This window comes from Cryptotermes secundus, unplaced genomic scaffold, assembly GCF_002891405.2.
Source record: "Cryptotermes secundus unplaced genomic scaffold, Csec_1.0 scaffold610, whole genome shotgun sequence".
Taxonomy (NCBI): domain Eukaryota; kingdom Metazoa; phylum Arthropoda; class Insecta; order Blattodea; family Kalotermitidae; genus Cryptotermes; species Cryptotermes secundus.
The window spans coordinates 487680-512522 of NW_019734319.1; the positions used below are offsets into that span (position 1 = coordinate 487680).

Genomic DNA, 24843 nt, shown 5'->3' on the forward strand with positions numbered 1-24843 from the left:
CCATACATCTTCATGACATAGTACTTAATTAGTTAATCACAGGGACAACTTTACTTTCTATATATATAGAAACTCCATGATTTTAGTCCCCAAGCGAACTATATATGTATATATTGGTGTAGTGTGGCTAGAGGTGATTTTAATGTTTAATTTATTAGGTTTACTTTGAAACTTCATATTTGAGCCCATGGAAACAGTGTACACTAGTGATTCTGTGGAAACACAAACATACCCTGTTGGATCCCATGGAAATGCAATGTACAGTGCAGAAGCATGTGGAAACATGGTGTACATTACCAGAGTCCAGTGAAATATTGTTTATGATAGTCTGTTATTTTTACATGTTCTGTGCACACAGTGCATAACATTAACAGATAATCTGTAGGCCATTTTTACCCATCTCTGGAACCCCTTGTTGGACTTGGGTGAAATTTCATGCTAGAGGCTGCACACTAATCTCTACCAGATTTCTGAACAAGGTGTTCTGGGAATTGTTTGTATAGATGCTAGTCAGTGTATGAAGCACAGATTTATGAGGATATCAAAAGTTAATTGACAAGTATTAAGATGGAACTTTATTGCTGAACACACTGATAATTTAGGTAATACAGTAATAACATGTGAAGTTTGTTTCCAGTGAATTTTAACTAATATCTAAATATATTGGAGATAGTTACAATAAAGTGAAGTGCAGAGGGTGTAAGAACTGTCCATTATTTTTAGGAGTTCAAATTGAACGCATAGAATAATTCAGAGTTCAGACATTTTGTTTTGATTTTGTTCATGCATTCAAAGTTGTATATTTTATTTCTGTATGAATAACACATTTTAGAATAGACTGATGTTACAATGTGATATCACCCTCCATATTTTGCATGTCCACTTATGTGCCTAGACTAATTCATGTAACACATTTACCAGTCCTTTGTTTTACCAGAAACAATGTAAAGAAAAATGAAAGATAGTTAGGCTCTAAGGAAACGGTTTACTAAAGCTTGGATGTGGAGCATCTATTGGTTCTTGATGAGTTTATAACATCTATGTAATATTGAGGAGCTCAATTTAAGCCAGTTGCTGTTAGGATTTTCCTGGGGGACTCTTCTCAGGCATCATATTACTTAGACCAACAAGATGTTTGTTTTAAAAGATTAACCTTTTTATTTCTTTCTCATAAGATCAGGCTTGATCTGTATAATTCTTGGGTATAGACACAGATGTGAATGGTGAAATCATTCCACTTTTTTTTTAAGTGAAGGATGCCACAAAGCTAGGCACAACATAATATTGTAATGTAGCATCCTGTTGCACTTTTCACTTGTGTTGATCGTTCATTGTCTTATATGCAACACTACATCCAATGAAATTTATCGCCTTTACAATTTTAAAAGTTGTAAAATGCACTACATGTTTCAGCCAGCATGGCCATCATCAGGTGTTAGAAATATGTCTAATGAGGAAATCGCTGCTTTCACTTGTTGCTGATGCATATGCAGGTCCCTCTGATGTGTGTGTGTGTGTGTTGTGGTTGGTGTGTTATGCTTGTCCCTGTTGTGTTCTTCATTGCATGTCCGTGTTAATCAGTTACTTCACATGCCTTGTGAAGAAAACAAAATTAGTAGAGCTGTTCTCAAGAACAGAAACTAAATCTGTTTACAACAACGATGGGAAGAAAACAGTGACATTTGTGAGCGAGGCAATCATATTCATGTGAGATAACTGCTAAAGGGGGGATAACATCAGTGAGCAATTTAAGAAAGGAATACGTTATTATTGCAAATGTAAAACTTTGAGCTTTGACAAACTCTCAAGACCAACATGTAGAAGAGATGTAAGCTCATCACAGTCCAGTGTGAGAGAACAAAAGAAAAGTTTGACTTCATGCTGATGGTTCTGTTGGAAGTAAAAATCTGTCGGGCAACACAGTCTCTTCTTAATTCTGGATGCCTCATACCGAACATGTTATGTTTCCCTCAGTATTAACAATTCAGTTCAATAAATTCTCTAACTACAACATGTACAAGAATTAAGTGGTATTTCTTTCACTGTATAGTGGAGATTTTGCAGATCTATTTTAATTGCCATGTAGCATAAATCCATAAGTGTTTCATGATCACTGTGTGTCCACTATATTGGCCTCTACTTACAGTAAGACCTGTTTCCAATAGCTAGAACTGCCAGACAATTACAGGCACATGAAGCTGCCAGTTGTAAATAAGTTAAGATACATTTTGTCTATTTATACCTATTTTCTTCACCAACACTGTACTGAGAGATTTTCAAACTAGTATTTGGAATGTACCAGTCTCTTTCATCCTGGTTTTTTCATACCACCATCATTGTATCCCCAAGAACTCTATATGACTCAATGAGTGAACCACAATTCAGGAGCCAGAATTATTCTCACACCTGATTTGATGTCTGTAACCTCTCTAGCTGATAAGAATTGTTAAATACTGATGCATCAGATCCTCCATAGTCTTTAATGTTATACAGTTTGACCTTACATAATAGTTGAATGGTTAGTATTCCTGCTACATACTTGGAAGTCCTGGGTTTGATTCTCAGCCACTAACTCATCTCTCCTAACCAAAATATTTTATGGTTTTCCTCAGTTTCTTAAAGCAGATGCTGTGATAGTACCTTAAAACGGTCTGCAACCACTTCCACACCCTTCCAGTTCACCATTTACAGTTATGCTACCATGGCCTATGCAGTTACAAAGGCATAATTAACTAATTGATATGTCAGTAAATTATAGTTTGGAAAGCTCTGTATTGCAGACAAGTGTTTGAAAACGTTTAACAATTTTGAATGCAGTTACATTCATAATGGTTGTTATAGCAATACAATATATACAGTAAACTGCATGTCACATGTTAAATAAAAGTATGTATATTTGTTAACTGTTTGAAGCTCCAGTGTTGAAATTATGAATGTATTGTTGACAGGATAATAAACTGTAATCAGAACATACAGTGTTTTGTTTATGATTTTTAAATCCAAATTTGAAAGATAATGGTAATCACACAGAGAAAACTACAGGCTAGTATATATCAACAACTTTAAATATAGAAGGCCAACACTTGCTATCTATTGTTATACATATATGCGTGTATGTGTATATGTAAATGAGTAGTTATGGATATGAGCAGAAGATGGCAGCAATAAATGATAATAGAATATATGATTCTGTGTTGCAGTGGCCACCTTTGCTGAAAAATAACATGGTTGTACCTCTTGATTGCAGTATCACTTATGTGTGTCAAGTTCAGTATTGTTATATAAATTAGATACAGAGTTATACTTGTATGTGTATTAATATGTTATATTTAAGCATCCTGTTACATTCCACACTTCTGTATGTATAATGTAAACTCCGTCATAAATGTAACATTTTATTGTAGTTCTTGTCCCCCTTCTTTTACACTATATGTTTTGGCCGCAACCGGCCATCATCAGGTGTATTTCACTTCATGTAGCTGTCACACTGCACTCAATATTAACATTTAAACTCCAGATTTACAATTGTCCATTGTTCTGTCATCAATTGGCACCCGATATTCCAGAACTCCCCTTGTTGATTTTGTTAATTATGTTTAAAATCTTTATTAATATTCCCACGTCAATTAGTTTAAAATTTTAAAGTCTCAATTTAGTGTTACATTTACAACGGAGTATGTATATGTATTATACATATAGAAATGTGTATTAATTAGCTTTCTTTTGAGATCTTTTTAAGTTTTGAGGTAAATTTTTGTTTTTTAATGTTAGAAATGTGCAGGTATTGTCAGCATCATTATTGAATTTGGAGCATAAAGTGTATGGATGTTTAAGGTTCTGAATGCAGTAATGGTGTTGTTGACAGCAAACAATTTCCTGTTGAAATTTCAATGGACTTTATGCCAGCATGCAGTAAAATTCACTGTTATCTTAGGGTAGATGGTGACAGCATATCATACTTTTAGGAGACACAAAAAAGACACTGACTAACAGAATTATTAGATTTTGTGATTTGTCATTAAGTTTAGTTGGTACTTACTTACTTAGTTACTTACTCATAGAGCTGAGCCCTTCTGGAGGACCTGCCAATTCTGCAGCTACTCAAGAATTTCCCAGCAATTTATGGAACCCGAGGGTTCATTACCATGTTCACAAGAGCCCTCCACTGGTCCCTATCCTCAGCCAGATCACTCCAATCCACACCATCCCATCCTATCTCTCTAAGATCCATTTTAATATTGTCCCCCCGCCTATGCCTTGGTCTTCCCAGTGGTCTCTCGCCTTCTGGCTTTCCCACCAATATCCTATACGCATTCCTCGTCTCCCCCTTTGTGCTACATGCCCTGCCCACCTCATCCTCCTTGACTTGATCATTCTGATTATACTTGGAGAAAAGTGCAAGTTATGAAGCTCCTCAATAAGCTGTTTTTGCCAACCTCCTGTCACTTCATATCCCTCCCAAAAGATATGGTTGATACTGAACAGAGTTAAAAAAGGGGGGTGTATGAACCTCTGCAATGCAATAGATCTGGTTGAAAAATTATTTATTGCTATTCTTGCGAAACACGCCTTCCTAAACGGGGGGGGGGGGGGCGAGGAGCACCCAAACCATAATATGTTAGCATACCTTCTTACCGTTTGTGCTCTCGCATCTGGCGGTCATTTTGTATTTAGTTAGTGACGAATGAGTAGAGATGGCAGAAGCATTGCATCGTGGTGTCATGGTGGCCATGTTGTCCACCAATAACAAGAGATTTTCACGCGGCGTATAATCGCTAGCGCGTATTGTATTGTACACATTAGTACAAATAGGATGTGAAATATGTTAGTGACCGAATGTGAAGATATTCATTCTGCAATTCATAGTGATGGTAATTTTCGAGTAAGAATAATTCATTCGCTTGTTGATGTTTAGCACCTACAAGAAACAGTTCTTTTGAAGCGAGATGTAAGTGTAGGAGAAATTTTTTGAACACATACGTGCTACAAGGTTTCAGATCAAAATTTGTGTTTCGCTACTTTCCAAATTTCACCGAAGAACATATGCTTGTGGATACGGAACCAGGTTTCCATGTAGTTGCGCGATTTGTCTATATGTAAAAATTGTGCATGTATACTTCTGCGGTAACATTGAAACCACGTCCACCAGCATTTTTGCCTACTTGATCATGATTAAAGTTTGGAGTTCACTACTGGTATGATGTGTTCATTGCTTAAATAATCAAGCCATAACCGCGGATTTTGTTTTGTTTCTAAAAGAATAATTGTCCTTAAAGATCCAAACAGTCGTTCATATTTTTGTGTAAGTGGCACTGAAGTGACTGGTAACAGCACTGCTGCGGTTTGAAGTTTGTAAGAATTTACCAGTGTGATCACTTGTTAGGAAATTGTCTTCATACAGTAACTCAGAGCTCAGATGGGGATATATTTAAAATATTGTCATGGACTGTGCAGTTTTGGGCTTAATTTTCTGTTCTCAAAATCCTCTTGATGCAGTTCCTCTCGTCATCATTGCCACTCCATAGTTTTTTCACTGAAGTTTGTATTCAGGTATCCACTTTGATAGGTCAGTAATTATTTCGTAATCTTCAGTTTCACTATTAATATTTGAAACAAAAGTTTTTGTTTCACGTTTATTTATTTGTGGCTGTTATTTGTAATACCCAGTAAATTTTGTGGAAATCTCACTTGTGGTGCTCCAGTCTTTTGGTGTTCCATTCTTCAGTTTCCTGTCCATACCATCTTATTTCAAATTTCCTTTTTTTTTTTTTTTAATGTTGTTTATTATTGTATTTGTATCTCATAACAGTTTTTTTGCTTTAATGTTTTTTATAAATATTTCTTCATTTCAAGATTGTATTATTTACACATGATTCCCATGGTCTGACCCTGGTAGTTGTCAGCATACTACAGAGTCTGATGTTTTTTCATTTATGGTTTATAAAGTGGTGCTTTGGTAGCTCAGAGTGTGTATGTAACATGAAATGATATGGTGATTAGTGAATAATGAATTAAAAGGGATGTGGAAGGAAGCAGGTGTAGTCTAATCTGAGAGACTTTCACAGGATTTGAATGGAGCTGAGGAAAACCAACGGCACCTGAGTCAGGTTGGCCTCTTTTGGGGCTGGTACTTGAACCTGGGACCTGCCAAATATGAAGCAGGAGTGCTAGTCACTTGACATGGCATTTGGTTCATATTCCAGAAGATCCAATTTTGGTACGTGAGATTTTATTTTTATATTTACTTGAAGTGATATGCAGGTAACATGTCATTTGCAATTTTTTGTCTGATGCAGCCAAAAGGATGCGATAGTATTAACAGCTTTATATATTAATTTTTATAACAGACATCAGTTTTATTTCTAACAGTTTATAATCTTTTGTAAAAACCTAAGGAGTAAGTTATGTAACTTGTGTAACTCATTGTTTTGTATTATTGTGAAACACTGACTCTGAGGCTAAGGGAAGAAGCTGAATTCATCATGTTTAAGAGGGAAGTGCTGGGCAGAGAAGTAGGACTTAAAAGAAAGGAGGAAACAGAAGGATGTAGAATACTGCATATGAGGAACTTCATATATTTTTCACATCACCAAGGCCATTGAGCACAACAAGGAGTCATAAACACACAAAAAGGAAAAATTAATTTCAAAGAAGAGGGAACTTGTGAGATCCAGTCACTTTAGCAGTTGTGTTGCCCTTCTTTTACTTGACTTTGACACTCCAGTCTCTTGAGCTAGACATTTCAGTGATTTTCTGGGTATATGTTCAAGTCGCCCCAGTATCATCTAACTTCTCCTCAGAAAGCACTTGACACTTATTGTTTTCCTGTGTATTACGATGCCCATTGCTCTAAGATTATTCACCAAATTATGAATTGTTTGTCTGCTGGAAACTCTCATGAAATTTTCACCGACACTTTCTAGCAGATCCATATTTCACATAAGTGTCATACAGAAATACATGTTGCTCTAGAGTATACTGCACCATGATGTACCACAGTGAGAAGAAGTGGGTCATGAAGCTGATAACTGCTGCCTGCTGCTGACAAATCATAAACTCCCACACATGAACCGTACTGCTCGCCATGAAACATAATGGTGTCAAGCAGTCCTCAAGTTAATTACTTCCCTTCATTCCAAACGTTATCGGCCATCAAGCATGCTGATTCATTGGAAAAATTAGTATGCATCCTGCAGCACACGATGCACTGGTCACTCTGGAGCACAGAGCCACAAACTGGTCAGCAAAGTTAAAAAACTGTCTGTAGAAGTACTTCTTAGACATAAAGATATATGTTACTTAAAATTCAGTATGTTTAAACACCACATATAATCGTTATGTTTCCTTTCAGGACTTGAGCAAATGTTCTGAATTAAATGTACTTATCAGAACTGTGAAGCCTTGTCACTAAGGTTCTTTGCACAGTCCACAAATCATCATGTCTGATGAATGAGATTTTGCATTACATATGGTCAGAATGTTTCCTGCCCTGAAGACTGGCTTGGTGAGTGCTTTGTGCTTATGTACAAAGAAAATAATTTTATCTGGTCTTTATCCACTCTCTGCTATTGTGAACAGAGTGTGATGTTTTGGAAACTGTATCTGTCCTCGAGTCAGAAGTTGGGGGACACTTACTTTCATCTGTCAGAAAGAACTGGACTATGTTAGTTGTTAGATTTTGTAGAAAGATACAGTTAGGTGAGTATTATGCTCTTTTCATTGCCAGTATTCTTAAATCTGTGTTGTGTATTTTCTGTGTGTGTGAGATTTTTTGTTGTGACACTATACATGTTATCTGTCCTTAATTATTTCCATTAGAATGTCATCGAATGTTCAAGTATCCAGAGTGTGTTAAGCTTGCATACAAACAAACAAACAAAAATCAAACAAACCCAGTGGCTTTAGTCCGCAAGCAAACTATACCAACCAAGCGACTGCCACTTGTCAGCGAAGTTAGTCTTAACTTTAGCAGATAGAGGGTGTCACGTATTCAGCGCAGCAGATCCCCATGGCCATTAATTTCAGTTTTCTAGACCGGAGCCCCAACTTTTCAATTCAAGTAGCTCCTCAGTTATTATCACGAAGCTGAGTGGACCCCGTTCCAGACCTTCTACTTCTCAGAAAATGAGGTAGTGCCATTAATAGAACCTGGGACCTCTGGATCTGTAGCCAGGAACTCTGACCACTAGACCACAGAGGCAGTCCATGTGTTCAGCTTGCATGCATTGCTTAATATATCCTGACTTCATTCTTTTGCCTTTCATTTCTCTTGGGGTGAAACCTGAAGGATAAAATTAACAGTGAGCTTTTTAAGCCATGTCTGTACTGGCCCATCATAAAGAATCAATTGCATGCTTGGCTTTCCATCATAAAGAACTGCAGAAGTGTATCAGGTAATTGGAAAGGAAAGGTTTCTACATCATACATCATTGAAAACCTAAGAAATGCATCATCTAATAGAATTATCTGTTAATTGTAATTTACAGCAGAATACAATGATGAAAGTAGAGAATGATGTGGATGTTCAGAGTGAAGAGAATTCCAGTGATATAAAAATTCATGAAGTGTATATACCATCGTCATTTCCCAAAGAAGAGATTAAGTCTGAGGTGGGTCTTGTTTTGGGTTTTTTTATATACTTTGCTCCTTTTTTGACTCGTCTTTTCAGTGCAAGACATTCTTAACATGACAGTCACTTCTGAAATGCTTACAATAGTTTAATTTCTATAAACAGAATATTTTTCCTGTGAAACATTTTTAAACATGCAAGCTTCTTGTTGCTTCATACTTTATCTCTGCAATGCTCCTGCAGTAGTTAATCTGTGAGCTTGGTCTGTATAATGTATACATTATGTTCATTGTCTTTATTTACTATGTAATATAGCATACAGAATAACAAGGGAAAGTTTGTACAATTCAGTAAACATGTCAGGCCTCTAATGAGTGTAAATTGAGACTAACCATTGAAACATATCAAAGAGTGGCCCAAAAGTCAGTTAACTTGTTAATAAAATGTACACTAAAATATGTTATAAATTACTATATTTGTTATTGAATTTACAAAAATTGTTTGAAATAGATCCTCCTTGTTCAGTGTACAACTCTCAACACTGTGGTACCATTCTACATATTGTCTGGCATGTTTAAATGAGAATATTTCTGTTAATAGAGAATATTTTAGGTTAACAGATTTGTGGGCCTCTTTGTATATCCATGATGGCAGGGAACAAGACACTTGATGTTATGTCTCATTTTATGCTATATTTGTGATCAAGAAGCATGTCTGGACAAATTTCCTGTAAATCCAAAATCTGCCTCCCAGAATTAGAAGACAAAATGGTAATACAAGAAAAACTTATCTGAGAAATGTCTTTGTTTTTATTAAGAAAAGGACAAATGAAATGTTCTTTACACACTGAGGGAAAAGTCATTACACTGCTACTAGGATGTGGGGAGGATACAGACTGTCTTTGCTGTTGCTAGGAAGTGTAGGCAGGAATGATGATAGGATGGGCAAATGAAAGGGCGGGAAAAGACTGTGGGAGGAAGGAGGGAAGGAGAATTTATGAAAGGAAGAATTAGGCTCAGGGACATGTTTTAATTTGTAGAAGAGGAAAGAGAGAGAGGAATGATGGTTAAAATCAAAGGTAAAGCTATCCCTGTAACAGGCAATGGAGGCCCATAGGGTTGTGAGACATGAAGCCTCCCACATTTTCTGGACAGCTCACAGATGGCAGTGAGGTTGTCATGATTTATTTAATCCGTCTTGCAGTGCATACACTCATTTATTTCCTTCTCTCCCTCGCACTACATGTTTCGGCATAATAATGCCATCTTCAGGTGCTTACTTATCCACGTCAAACCAGTTCATTGCATGCCATGTTCACACATTAAAATAACTAAAATATGTATCTATCATATACATTGTCAAAGGTTGTCATCCTTATTCACCAGCCACCCTTTAGCCCTAACTAACAGAGAAAGGAGGAAGAGAGATAAAGGAAAGGAAGAAGATTATTTCCCTCACCATCTTTGATGGAGTAATAATATAATAGGAGTCTTGGATATCATCGTGAAAATTTTTAAGTACCATGATGACCTGGCACCCAGAACTAATACATGCCTTATTTTTCATGTTACCTTTCCACATACACGTAAGTCTTCTGAGAGTTCTCTTTTGACATGGATTTACAAATTCCATGTTACAATTTGCAAGCCCTGAACTTCCCATTCTTCATGGTTCCATGACTTTAACAGTACCAGATGGAAGTCACAAATTATGAAGCTTGTTGTTGTAAAGGTTTCTGCTTTATTTATGCTTTTTCATTTTTGTATACACAGATATTCTCTTATGCACTTTGTTTCCAACCTTTAATAGTCTGTGTGCTCACTGCAGAAAACCTGCCCCAGTACTACTTTTTCCACCACAAATCCCACATGACCTGACTTGGGAACAACCCTGAGCTACCACAGTGTGAAGCCAGTGACCAACGTCCTGAGCTATGGCATGACTGCTACCCGTACAAATTAGTGACTCGTTTTGTTACAGTTTTTAGGGTTCTGGAAAAATTTAGTATGGAGTTTGGTCTAGAGAAGTCAACACAAATGAAAATAAATGTATGCTTCTGTGTTGTCACCACAGTGGAGGGCAAGATCATTCTGCAAGGATGACTAAAGTTTTCTTTAGAACTGTGGAAAAGTTTCAATTTTTTTGAAGAACAATGCAAATCAGGATTACGTTCACAGAGGTATTATAAGGAGGTTAAATCTGTAAGGTTTTGCTGCTATAAATTAGAAGAATCTGCTTTATTCGCATACTCCAATATGCTGGATGTTTGCCATATAGTCTAGTAGAAGTTTACCGGTGTCTTGGAGGAATATGGTGCCTCCATCCTGAGAGTTAAAGAGTAAGCCAAGAAGCAGCCTTCATTCAAAATGTCAATAAGGTTATACACTGTTTACAGCTTGACATCCCAGAAGCTGGTGATCTTCATAGTGAGTGCCATGAGAACCTCAAATCTAATGTGAAACATACACAGATCTGTTGGTTTGAAAGGGTATCAAACTTGGTCTCTCGCATTGAGGGAAGAACACAGGCTGAGAGTGCCTGAGAACAGGGTGCTGAGAAGAATACTTGTACCTTAGGGTGAATCAGTAAGAGGCTGACAAAATCTGCCTAATTTGTCCTCTCACTAAATATTGCAGTAGTATCATCAAGGAGCATGGTTTTTTGAGTGAAGTGAATATGTAGCATATGTTAGAGAGATGTGAAATGCATGCAGAATTTTAGTTAGGAAGTCTGAGGAGAAGAGACCAGTTCAGAAACCTTAGATATAGATGTGAAGAAGTGTTAAATTCAATTCTGAAGCGGCAGAATATGAGAGTGAAGGCTGGATCCACATGGCTTAAAAAGTGGAGAACGTACAAGTTCAGTGAACAGGGGGATGAAACTTGGTTCTATAAAGGCTTCACATTTCTTGACTTACTGAGTGACTTGTATGCTGGTTTTTGATGTCTCATTTAACTAGGATTTTTCAAATCAATCAAAAAATTAATTTCTTTAACCATGAGTATTTTATGCATTTCCTTTCTCTGCTCTGCTGATGAATTCAGAGTGAAATCATGTTAATCGCTTTCAAAATAGCCACAGATTGTGCTGTGCTAGAATTAAAATATTTAACATACTTGAACTTTATTTTGTGATGTAAGTTCCTTATCTTTGGTTGTCCTACATGATGTACTACTACTCTTACATTGTAACAAACTGATTCCTGTTACAATGATGATGGCCTAGTAGGCGGAAACATGTAGTGCATTGACAAATTTTAACAGGATTTAATTTTAATCATGATATTGTTGTATGAAGGATGGTATACAAAACCAAAAATAAATTGTAGTACCAACTGCAAAAGGATGCTAAAATACATTCTGATTTGTGTCTTTAATTAAATGTTACATGGAAGATATACGTGTAAGTAGACAGTGTATTTTCATGATTTTTGTCTTGGGATTACTGATTTTTTGGACTTGTCCATCATCTGTTATTCTGAAGAGCACACTCCCCCCCAGAAAATATGTCTATTTCTATCCTGAGGTGTAAGCATGGGAGGCACCTACTCTGTTGGATCAGTTAGAAAGAACCTCTGTGTTTTGAGTACTGGATGATGGACAGAGTCTGAAAACTCAGTAATCCCAAGTGCTATATAGTAATCATGTGTTTGTCTGATGATGGCTTTAAAAGCCGAAACATGTAGCTACAGTAATTTTAACCCTGACCGTTATGTTGTTACAACAGACTCCAATAAAAAATTGTGCTATACACTATTTTAGAACTCTTTACAGTTAACAGTTTTTATTTTGTTAGTAAAAGACTGCAGTCTAAAGTGTGACTGTTCTCAATTTTATGCAGCATAAAGCGGTTGCAGTGGACATGTTCCCATTTTATGTAACAAGAGAGCACAGCCATGATTGATAATGATGTGATGGTTTTACAGAACTGCACAGATTTCCTGAAATGTCTGCCAGGTTCATGTAGTGAGACATGCGTGACATCTTTTCACGATGGAAGTGAGGTTATGAGCATAAAAGTTGAGGCTGTCACAGAGGAGGAGGATCCTCTGCTAATAACTTTTCCAGGAATGAAGGTTGAACATGAGGTGAGTTGTATTTCTTTTGTAGAAGACACACATACTGATTGTGCGTGTTCCAGAGATGTACTGCTAACGTCTTTAATGTGTCAAGAGTATACAAAGTCAGCGTAGAATGCAAATAGCATTGACAAGATCCTTGTTGTTGAATGGCTCCACCCCATAAACTTGGCTAAGTAAGACACCAGGAGATGCCTTAGTACTTCTCATATTATTTACTCAATTCTGACATGTTACATGCTTTCAGAGTGTGTGACAGCTGCCTGATTATCAGGTTATACTTTGGTTGGCTTTCAGATACTTAACCCTTTAAAGACAAAATTTCTTCTAAATAATATGTCATACACATGGAGATATCAGTTTTGTTATAGTGTTGTATGTTCTTTATATTGCTTGATGCATATTGCCATTGTATAGCTCTCAAGTCATCTCTTCATTAGTGTTTGATCATGATGTGGGTTGTAATTAGTCTACTTACTTCCCGCTGAAGGTGTGATATTCCATCAAAGCTGTTTTAGATAGACTGTATTAATATTTGTACTAATTCCTCTCTTTTTTCCTTATTAGAGCACTCTAACTGAACATCAGTTCATACATGATGAGGATGGCCCACACTCCTGTCATGTATGCCATAAATCATTTAATCTTCAAACTTCATTGAAGAGTCATTTGTGCATACATAATGGAGAACGCCGATATTGCTGTGATGTGTGTAATAAATCATTCAGCGATTTGAGTAACCTCAGGAGGCATCTGTTGATACATGGAGGAAAGCGTCCATATTCATGTGATGTGTGTTATCATTCATTCAGTCAGCAGAGTCATTTGACAGCACATAAACGCATTCATAGTGGTGAGCGCCCATATTCCTGTGGTATATGTTACAAATCATTTAGTCGCCTTGGTAATCTTAATACACATCAACGCATACATAGTGGAGAGCGGCCTTATGTCTGTGGTGTGTGTAAGAAGTCCTTTAGTCAACATAGTCATTTGACTACTCACCAACGCATTCATAATGGAGAGCGTCCCTATTCCTGTAATATGTGTAATAAATCATTTAGCCAACACAGTCATCTGACAACACACAAGCGTGTTCATAGTGAAGACCGTCCATATTCGTGTTGTGTGTGTAATGATTCGTTTAGGCTTATAGATGATCTGAATACACATAAGCGTTTACACAGTGGAAAGCGCACTTATTGCTGTGATGTGTGCAATAAATCATTCAGTTATCCAAGTGCACAGAGGAGACATCAGCGAGTACATAGTGGGGAGCGTCCATTCATCTGTGATGTGTGTAATAAATCATTCAGTGATCCAAGTGCATATAAGAGACATCAGCGTATACACAGTAGTAAATGACCATATTCCTGAAAAACGTGTAAATAAATTGTCTGGAGGTCTGAGAAAACTAAGGATTCCCACCATACATAGTTGTGAGGGATGTCCATATTGCTGTGCAGAGAGTAACAAGTCATTCAGTACTAGGAGTGGTGTAAGGAAACATTAATATTCTTGAGAGGTGTGTTATAAACCATACACAAATCACAATAGAGTGGAATTTAGTAATCTGTACTCCAATCTGTACTCCTGATTTTTAGTACCACTTTCACACGTCCCCCACCAAAATCAGTACCTCCAAAAATATTGTAACGTGTTTTGTTTACTGAATACACCGTAGAGATCGTTAATTGGTTTATTGAACAATCTACAAATCTTGGCTACAATTAATTATCACAAGGTTACAGGTTTCCACAGTTTACAAACCCTACAACAAAATCTCTTCACACTATCTCGAAGAGTCTTCATGTATTAATAACGCGGGAGCTATACAAGTCTCCCTGAACTACACACTTTCACTCGTAACACACCGCTGGCTAGATTCCAACTCTGCTCGCAAGATGCTGCCTTGAGAACTGTTGATAACACACTCGCTCGTAGGCTTGCTCGGAACTATCTTCAGTGATGGCCACGTTACAACTCTACTCGGCGACTGTTACTTTACAACTCGTGTGTAGCTGCTGTGCAGTTCCCTTATATAGCCGCAGTGGTGCCTGTTGCGTGACACGTCACAGGAGTTGTTGGCTGCTGCCTGGCAACCGCGATATCCCTTGGTGACGTCACCGCTGTTGACTCGCGTTGCATAGTTACCAGGTTGCGGGAGCTCGGCTAACTCCGCCTCCGCTCGTGACGTCACCGCTCGGGGAGAGTGGCGGGGTGATGACTCGCCTATTATGCGAGCGCTACGTTACCGCTACATGCCGCTGGGGAGGTAGGGGTCAACATGTCACAATATATTTTACTTCTGTGCAGTAAAAATTAATTCTTGTAAAACATGGTGTTACTTGCCAGTGAACTTCATTCTGTAGGTGATGAATGATGTAAACCAGTCACTGCTGGCGTGGAGCCCAGTGTGTAGTGAAATGTGTGCAGGTGCTAGTTTTTTATATATGAAAGGTAACTGCAAGTCTTTTGAATAAATAATTTTACTAAAAATTTTGAGTTTTTATTCCAGTTTGAGTAATCTGAATGTTTTGATAGTCCAAACACCAGTGCTTTAATTAGTTTTGATTATTGAGGTTGCACTATACTTAGGTATTAATATAGTTTTTTTTTTTGTTAATGTGCAATACATGTAACAATATGTTCTCGTAGGAGAGAAGAATCATTATTTTGTTTAATAAAATTATCTGACCATAATTCTGAGCATTCCTTGATATCTTGCCAAGTGCACATTCAGTCCATCTGCCTTTTTGACATAATTAGATGTCTCTGAACTCACCTCTTAAAGGTCCAAAGGAGTATCACTTCCATTACAAAACACATCTGGAATCAAAATACTTAAGATATTTTTGTAGATTACTGAAGACCTTTATTTAAATAAATAATAAATGCCTATGTTAACACAATACTAAATATTTACCTTCACATTCATGTAGCCAGGCTCCATGATGTTATATAATATTTGAATGAATATTACACGTTTATTTATAGATCTGTAATATTCATTAAAATATTACATCATGGAGCCAAGCTACATGAATATGAAGGTAAATATTTAGTACTGTGTTAACATAAGCATTTATTACTGTGAATTACTTTTTATATGCAAGTTCCAGGCAACAATGTTTTTGATGTCCTACATTGTGAATAAATATCAAAGACACATTTTTGGGCAGGGGTTCATGATTTGACTGGTCTAAGTACCCTGCTTTTAGGAAACTGAAAATTTCATTTACTAAAATATGCCATTGACATATTGGGCCACAGTTAATCTGAGGTCAGTTCTAACCATCATATGTCCCACTGTTAGGTTGGCTCACTCCCAGTCCAGTTTGCCATGTGTTATATTACTGTCAATAGAACACCTTTCTTGTATATATTCACACTAACATTTACCAGTCTTTTTATCATTGCTGAAGACAGATTTGTATTACACTTTCCTGGTAGGGTCAGTATTGCCTCAGATAGTAGTTTGTGACTAAGAGAGTAGATTAGAGAAAATAAATGTGTCTGGCATGTGTTTGTAGATGGGAGAATAAGGATGAGTAAGGATTTGGGGTTGAGTGGGCAAGATTACCGATAAACTGAATGCGCTGTCCAAGTGATATTTTACTTTGCTAATGGAATGCAACAACAAAATGAAAATGCCTCGCATGTTTCTGTTATGGTGTGAGTGGGAGAGTTCATTTTCTGACAGTTCAGTTCAAATAAAAAAAAATCGACAGTAAAAACTAAACTTAGTGCAACAGAGGTAGTCTGTGCACTAAAAGAGATTTTAAGATAATTTTATAAGAAAGAAAAGATTACTCTTATTCCCCAGGGAGCTAAATTGTTATGGAAATTAGACAACGCTATAAGGTAAAGTCCCTGTGCTTTAATTAAGTACTACACCATGAAAGTGTATGGGTGAGTGGATGTTTGATCTTTATACTAGTTGGAGGTGTGTGGTCATGCCTCCTGCATCCACGCAAAGTATTCCACTTACACAACACACTTCGGCTCTCAGTTTCTGGCATTTATAGATAGCCAGTCTGTTTCATTTTTGTTTATGTGCATATATTTTAAAGAACCTGTACATGTTAAACGTTCCAGGTGGGTGGCCAGGTGTTGTGATGTGAAATAACATATAGTTCCCCAAATTCTGGACAGGATGAATAAAGGCAAAAGAAAGAGACAAGATCCACATTATCTGGGATGGAAATAATGGTGTGCCCTTACATTTTGAAAGGTCATAGATTCCGTAGAAAGCTAGAAACAGGAGACAAAACCTCTCAATACTATGCTTTGTCAAATACAAAATAAATCTTAACCTATATCTTGAATATATTATACAGGAAATGGTATAACAGCTGGGAATAATAAAAAGTCATGATTAGGAGAAAAATTCCAAGGTAATAAAATGCTTATCGCTTGGGCTAGAAAAACTGTGTTTTCTGTACTTTCAGAAAAATGCGTCTCATCACCTGAGTACGCGTTTCATGTGAGCTCACACAATTGTCTCCGAACATGTACGATATTTATTACTGAAACTCTCACGCCGGACTTCAACTGGAAACATCACGTCTGTGTTTAGTACGATATCAGTAGCAACGTCTCAAACGGCAAAAAGATACAAATCTTATTATAGACATACGGTATTAGAACTTACTCCATTTCGAATGTTTGTTCCTTGCAACACGAGTCAACCAGTCTGCATCTGTGAGAGAAAGGTTGCCTGTATCTTATTTCCTATGTTACGCTCCGCCCCAGAGTTTTACGGTAGATAAAAAATATTAATGTGTTGTGTATAGATGTTGGTTTTATGCCTTCCTTACCATTGGAACTTATGCTACGTCAACTGTAACTTGGGTAACTAGCATTGACTACCATTCTCAGTCGTTGGTACGGGATTTGTTCGCGGTTGGTGTTTCTGACCAGAGTGCGTTCACCACTTCACCACTGTGAGATGAATTGTGTTGAGAACGTATTAGTTCGAGCGTACCGGAAATATGTTGACCGATGTTGACTATGTTCAAGTCTGCTCAAGTGTGCTATCTATGCTTCCTGCGCTTCCTGCTGTGTCAATGGAATGTGGTGCATGTTATTATTTGAGTGCAGAAGACGGAGTAATAATACCAGTTGTTTAGTACTTCGCGGTTATACCATGTCCAAAAACAAGCTAAATTTAACGTTGCCACCCGGATCTATAGAACCTGCTCCACCAGTTACTCCTGTATCAACGGTACCTGTAAATATAGATGTTCCAGTAGTGCCAGAGTAAGTCGGCATATAATCACATTTATATTTCACATATATTCATTTCATTGTGCAGTCAGCAGTTTATACTGGGATGTAAGTTTTGTGTTTATATATATGGAAAAGAAACGACTAATTTAAGGATCTCAGGATAATGTGCTTGATTTTGTAAAGTTTTGAAATTAAGTTGTGGTTATGAAATGTCGTGTAACAAAAATGGATTTAGTTTTGTAGGCTGCTACAGGCGTTTATTTTACACGGACTCGTGGTCCTCGTGCTAGCTCAACGATATTTTGTTGCGTGGATCTAGAAAGAGAAGCGCAAGCATTTCCCCTGCTTTGTATGCTGACTGCTTAAATAGAAGTTCATTTCTGAAGGTAAAAAGGTGACAAATTTACCGTATTTTTATAAGATCTGCTGGAATTAGCCTCCTTCTGCCTTCCAGCACGCAAACGAGTGCTGTGACACATTCTGTAGTTTGAAATGAATAAACTGCTACACATATCACAGGACATCATTACTTTTACACTGTGTAATGATATATTTTGCAGCAGCCTGTTCCAAAAGTGAATTCTTGCTCTATAATCTGGTTGTTTAAGTTCGTGTATATATGTGGTCTGACAATAAAGTTCGCAAACTCATGGTAAAGTGCTACATACCTCATTGCTGAATATCACTGTGGTCACCTTCAGAGTACGCCCCTTGGGAAGGTATGCACTGATGCCAGTGCCTAGACTATCCTTCAAAACAATTTGGAACTGGTTTTATGGAACGGCCTTCAGAGCTGCCATCATATTACTCCAGATGTGATCAGTGTCATTAAAATGCCTTCCTTTCAATATTTCCTTTATCTTTGGGGATACAAAAAAGTCATTGGAGCTAGATCCAGTGAATAGGGAGGGTGTTCTAGCACAGTTATTTTTTTACTAGCTATAAACTCCCTCACAGACAGTGTTGTAATTCAAGCTCCGACATTCTCGCGAGAGCACACCAGAGCAGACTCAGGCAATAATAGATGCCACTCAGAAAGAGACTGCCATAGATCAACAACAGTGCAACTCTGAAATGCTAATATGCCAATGTCATCAAATCATACTGAGGTTTCTATCAACTGCTGCCATGGCAAGCACACGGTGGCAGTTTGCGAACTTTATTGTCAGACCTTGTATGTAATACTGCAGAATTTAGTTTTGTAGCTGTGAATGTAGGTCATAGTGAAATGCCAGTTCCTTATATCAGTGACTGTTTGCAAGAGCTGATTTCGAATTCTGCCTGAATGTCTTGTAATTTTTTTTTCAGTTAGCACATACCTGTTTCTGTTATTTGTTTTTGTCACAATCTGAACCCACGAACAATCACCTTTTGACAAGATTCAGTACACATGACTTTGTAGGAACTTGTCCATGTGGGTATTTGTTAGTGAACCTTTGAATGCACTGTGTTTTAAGTTTTCATCCCTGTAAGGTTCATGACTGTGAACACTCAGTGTTGAGTTGCATACGTTGTTGAAAGAGTGACAAATCAGACCTGAAGACAAAAAGATCTGCACAGCTAGAACTTGTGCACACTGCTGTACTAAGCACACTGCACTGATCTGTGAAACTGTTTGCTGGCTGTGCATGTGACTCATCATCTGATTGGGATAGTAATTGTAGATAAAGTATATTGTGTGCTTTGTTCATGGTGTTGGTACATATCTTTGTTTAACCTCATTGCCTACAGTCATGTCAGTATGCAGGACATACAAATATAGAGTAATGAAAATTCATTGCCATTTCAGAAGTGCATTTATCTGGCATGAAAGTAATGGTGAGGTTTTCTTTAAACGGCTAGTAAATTATTTGCTTCAGAGCCTCAGAATGTGTTGCGGAACTTGTTTACATGCTGGGTCAGAATATCACCAGTTCAAGCAGTTCTTAAAATTTATATCACCTTTTTTCAGTAATCAGTATATAAGTCCTATTTAGTTTGAGATTTAGCACCCAGTGTGTGGAAACAAATGCCTATGCTGTTCCCTCCACAGTAATGCTGTAAGTTACCACTGCAATATTGCAAGCAGTATATTTCCAACTCATTTGAACACACTGTACTCCCTAAAACAACTGCTTTTTGGGTCATACAGCATTGGATGTGAAGATTATCATCTTCATCTTATCCAGGTAACAGGCCATAGAGGCCCATGGTGTTGTGAGACATTGAGGCTTCTACATTTTTAGACGGTCTGCTGACAGATGACAGCGGGGTTGTCAGCCTTATCTGCTGGCCACCCCTTACCCCCAGGAAGATTCGTGGTACTCATTTCAGTTAGAGGCTGAGTTGACCCCAGGGCCATAATGCGGCTGGAAGTATTAGGACAATTGAAAGATACAGTGACCTCATCAGGAATTAAACCCGCAACCTTCCGGCTTGTAGGTTAGTGCCTCAACCAACTACGCTACCGCGTGTCCTCAAACACTTGTGGGCCAAGTAGATAACCAGTGTTTGCATATCAAGGTTTCCACCTTGAACAGAATCCCAGCAGCAGTCCTCGATAATGTTGTGTGATAATGGCTAAACACCAGGTTCAGGTTGGAAATGAATTTTGTATGGCACTGAATGCTCTCATCTACAACAGCTTACAAATAATTGAAATTGTTCACAGTGTGTCAGACTGTTCTTGCTTGAATCCTCTGGTACTCTATGATCACAGGCCTTGTTACTAGGTTGCAAGCTCATCCATCGCTGACTCTGTCATTCGATCATACCTCCTTTAAGAATTCCTTGTCAGAAGGCATTCCAGTTCTTTTGGCCTTTTTCTGATTTCCTAGATGCAGGCTCCACCAGACAGTTGTTTTCATAAGAAGAGAGACTGCAAGTGCAGATGTTTGTAAAGTGCGTGTAAACGAGCGAAAGAAATAAATTCGCTATATCAGATGTTCTACAGCTCTCAATGTCTTCAACAGTGCCAAAGTGAACTGGTAGCCCCATAAGCACTTCCCTCAGCTCTTCACAGACCTCTGTCACCAGTTCCCTAAGACACGGCATAAGGTCTATAATTTCATGTGGTGTCTCAGTGAGAGAAGTATGCGCTTCTCCATGTTTTATTAAGTCTAAATCCATAGTACTCCAGGAAAGCCCTACCCCCTGGGATAATGTTTGAACTTCCCCATATTACTTGGTGGGAGTTAGCATTACATCCCAAAACCAGGCCCAGGTGCTTTTCCCTTCAGAAATTTATAACTTGCACCATCTCTTTAGATGATAGCAGAGGATCTACTGAGTTATGAGGCAAGTATGCAGAACACAGCATCACATTTCTGCCCTCACCATAGATGTTGTATTTCACCAGGACCAACACAACATCCATGCTACACAGAGCTTGAATTGGTGTTGCATCTATACCTGAACTGTATATGTCCACATGGTGTGGGTCTTTTTACAACCTTTTACACCCTTCAACCTGCTTTTGAAGATCCATGATTCCTGTATTAGGGATATATTGGTGTGCTCTGCAGTTGGTATTCTAATCAGTGAGTGGTTGTTTTACTGTGTTTTCAAATTGTTTTGCAGGAAGGAGAGCCCCATACTCATATTCCTTTAATAAGTAGCAGCAGGTTCATCTTCCTCCTCTCCCATGCCTCCACTTGGGTTAAACACTGACTGTTGTACATTGTAAAATAGCTTGAAATTCTTAGCCTACAGAACCTTGGCCATGTCATCATACACTCCTAGAAGAAGCTGGACCCTCTTAGCAGAGCCTGGCCCGCTTTTGTACACTTACCACGAGTGCAGATTCTGTCACTGTATTCTTCTGAGGATTTTGACCGTTTCCACTGGTACCGCTGTTCTCTGGAGCCATGGAGTGAGCCATTTTGCACTTCCTGTAGGAGAGCTTCTTTAAGTCTGTGCTTAGGAATGACCCCTAAGTGACAGTCTTTAACACAGTAGTCTACAGCATATCTTTGTGATGGAAAAGTGTTGTGGGAGCTAGGGTCAGTTCCCCCCTTGGGAATCCCATCAATCTCCATCCGTACACTCTCCATCAACTGATTCACCTTCTCTGAAATGATGTCCACCTCTAGATATTCACTCTCTATGATACACACCCTCAGAAAGCTGTCAACTGCCTGAGCATAGCTGGTGGCCCTATGCCTCTTCTTCTGTAGGCTTACTGATGGCAGGATATCTGTAGTCATTTAGAGCCCCCACTATGATACCAGCTGGACTGCCAGTTCAGTTTCCAGCAGAGACCCCAGGAACCTTAAGGAGAGTCTCTTCTTCTATCACTCCTTTTACTGTGAGCCATTCCAGTTCCTCTGGATGATCAGGTTTCTCACCCCCCACCATGAGCCTTCCTTCAGCCTCACCCTCAGAGGACCACTTCATGGAGCCCCTGAAGGATGGTGGCTGCATTTCGTGAGTGACAGAAGACCCAGAAGCTGTGCCTTCTGATTTCAGGAGAAAGGATTCATGGCCCTCCATAGAGGAAACTCAAAAGGTGGTATATCCATCCCTGGTTCGAGATGGTTGTTGAGAGTCTTCTGGGAACACTGCAGTAGTCCTTCCTGACAACTATGCAGCAACCATTTTCATTGTTGTCCTGTGAGACACTAGAGAAATCTGGTCACTCTGCACAGAGCCCCAGATGTGAGGGGGAGTCTATGTATGATTGAAGCTCGCCTTGAATCCCAAGGGCACCATTCACCACACTGCTCTGTCAGTGCTACAGCAGTCTAGGCGTAGTAACTCACGCCTTACCTCAGGATGCCATCACCCATACTCAGGCTTCTAGGGTCTGCCATGAGGAGGCAGGTGGGGTGGCTTGGTCCCCACAGTGGATACCTGTCTCATATGCAAATACAGTTGTATGGGATTGACACTACTGTGATCCAAGGCAGTTAACTAACTGCTTGAACTGCCTTGACGTATCATTATTCTTTGCCTCTTGTGTTATACAATCGTGGTACACAGCGACCATCTGCACATCACTTTCTTAACAGTGAAAGTAAATCAGAAGTGTCAGAATTAATTTATTGTGGTCATATAATACCAATATATTTTTTTATCTTGATAGAGCATAATCAGTTGCCTTTAAAGTAAATAAATACAGAATCTTTGACTTGCAAGTTAGTGTTAAAATGATTTTATATAAAATGGATCCATTTTTCACATCAAGATATGTGCTGTAATTTACTATTAGAACATAAAAAGTCTTTAAATTGAGGTTGAGGCTATGTGTAGTTTCATGGGTATAATATCATTTTATTGTGGTCAGTATTGTGTATGGTATAATGGATGTGTACATGTGTTTCTGTGTGTTTGTAATCTGGAATTTCTTGTTGAATGTTGGAATTGGTGTGGTCAGGTGATAAAGGATGTTGTGAGTGGCTTACTGCTTGTAATGGTCTTCCTACTTTTAATTATTTGTTACATCATATCTGTAAAGCAAAATAAAATAAAATAAAGCAAAAATACAGAAATGATTTACCATCATACTTGCAGCTTGCTAGCTGGAATATAAGCTGTTGCCTCCCAAGAAGATGGAGATAAGAGTGGCAGCTAATATACTGTGCATTCTAAAAGTGAACATGCATTTCATAAAGCAAATAGAATTTTTACAAGAACTCACCATCACAGTAGATGCTCAGAATGCTGCCTTTCTGCTCTTAAGCACACTTCAGGTCTATTGAAATTAACATTTCTCCAGTACATATTGTTCTCATCACTGATGTGCCCACTGAGATGGAACCAAGCGTCAGCGGTAAAAAATATGAATATTGAATTGAGGATACTGTCATATACTGCCTGCAAAAACTAGTTAAAATATATGTTCTTCTCTATTGTCATGTTCAGCTGGTTGAACCTGTCTAATATTATTATACAGCTGCAAACATAAATTTTTAAGTCAGTGTCCATGCTGTTGTGGATGAAACCTATGGTTGTTGAGCTAATCGTGTCAGAGATTTGAGAGACGAATGTTCTAGTCTGGTCCATTTTCCTCAGGCTTGTCCTCAGTTAGCAGAGCATTCTGTCTAGCATATTTCTTGTCTAAGAAAAACCCGGTTGAACACACTTTTTTCATTGATTCAAAAGTCAATTATGAAGCTTGGAGTTGAATACTAGGATGTGTATGGCTAACCCTCTTACATGATTTATTTGATTTTTTCTTACACATAAATATTGTGCAGATGAACTCATTGTTCATGTGAATACTTCATCATTTCAATTCAGTGGTATGAATGAGGATACAAAACAAATGTCTGAATATCTTACATGAACAGAAACATGAGAGGAATGATAAATTTTGCAGTGAGCTGTTTGCAGCTGCAGTCATTAGAAAAGATAAATACAAGGTGTGTCCCAAAAGTCATGAAATATATATATATATATTTTAATTTATTGATGATATCGGTACACAGTGTTAATATTCTTCAAAGTACTGTCCATGAGCATCTACACATTTTTTTCCACCGACTCTCCCATGCCCGGTACGCCCCCTCAAAGGCCTCAACGGGAACCTCATTTAAAGCTGTTGTCATGGCCGCTTGGATAGCCTGAATGCTTTCAAAATGGCGTCCTTTGAGTGCAGTCTTGATCCTCAGGAACAAAAAGAAGTCGGCCGGAGCTAGGTCGGGGCTGTAGGGTACGCCCCCTCAAAGGCCTCAACGGGAACCTCATTTAAAGCTGTTGTCATGGCCGCTTGGATAGCCTGAATGCTTTCAAAATGGCGTCCTTTGAGTGCAGTCTTGATCCTCAGGAACAAAAAGAAGTCGGCCGGAGCTAGGTCGGGGCTGTAGGGTACGCCCCCTCAAAGGCCTCAACGGGAACCTCATTTAAAGCTGTTGTCATGGCCGCTTGGATAGCCTGAATGCTTTCAAAATGGCGTCCTTTGAGTGCAGTCTTGATCCTCAGGAACAAAAAGAAGTCGGCCGGAGCTAGGTCGGGGCTGTAGGGTACGCCCCCTCAAAGGCCTCAA

General features: G+C 38.4%; 2 protein-coding genes and 1 long non-coding RNA gene across 10 annotated transcripts in view; 2 read left to right on the forward strand and 1 right to left on the reverse strand.

Annotated features, from left to right (window-relative positions):
* The first annotated feature begins 4732 nt into the window (after positions 1-4732).
* On the forward strand, positions 4733-14364 carry LOC111868616 (zinc finger protein 239-like). Of its 5 annotated transcripts, none has more exons than XM_023859433.2 (7): positions 4733-4948; positions 6066-6217; positions 6973-7239; positions 7352-7504; positions 8487-8609; positions 12495-12656; positions 13215-14364. In XM_023859433.2, exons 4-7 carry the CDS (start codon positions 7469-7471, stop codon positions 14010-14012), a joined length of 1119 nt encoding a protein of 372 aa, XP_023715201.1. In that variant the 5' UTR covers positions 4733-4948; positions 6066-6217; positions 6973-7239; positions 7352-7468; the 3' UTR covers positions 14013-14364. The 5 variants fall into 5 exon arrangements, with proteins under 5 accessions (XP_023715201.1, XP_033609010.1, XP_023715200.1 ...); XM_033753119.1 differs by having other exon boundaries at positions 7000-7239; XM_023859432.2 differs by lacking the exon at positions 6973-7239.
* Positions 14365-14933: 569 nt separating this feature from the next.
* LOC111868612 lies at positions 14934-17540 on the reverse strand. Its single transcript, XR_002843537.2, has 2 exons — positions 17302-17540; positions 14934-15476 (listed from the first exon to the last, which is right to left on the reverse strand). It is a non-coding gene; the product is annotated as an uncharacterized LOC111868612 (long non-coding RNA).
* Positions 17541-17676: 136 nt separating this feature from the next.
* LOC111868600 (dual specificity mitogen-activated protein kinase kinase dSOR1) overlaps positions 17677-24843 on the forward strand; it is a 37108-nt gene continuing 29941 nt past the window's right edge. The window contains exon 1 of one of the 4 annotated variants that reach the window (XR_004513460.1): positions 17677-17909. Coding sequence is in view for 3 of the 4 variants with exons in the window: in XM_023859391.2 (XP_023715159.1) it covers positions 17722-17909 (188 nt within the window). In the remaining variant the exon portion in view is untranslated. The remainder of the gene's footprint in view (positions 17910-24843) is intronic. The other 3 variants (XM_023859391.2, XM_023859389.2, XM_023859390.2) reach the window with 3 other exon arrangements.

Excerpts from the sequence above, each read along its gene's own strand:
- LOC111868616 (XM_023859433.2), top strand. The coding sequence starts at position 7,469 with ATGGTCAGAATGTTTCCTGCCCTGAAGACTGGCTTG. Across the intron at positions 7,505-8,486 it reads CTGCCCTGAAGACTGGCTTG|CAGAATACAATGATGAAAGT; the intron begins GTGAGTGCTTTG and ends TGTAATTTACAG. Across the intron at positions 8,610-12,494 it reads AAGAAGAGATTAAGTCTGAG|AACTGCACAGATTTCCTGAA; the intron begins GTGGGTCTTGTT and ends ATGGTTTTACAG.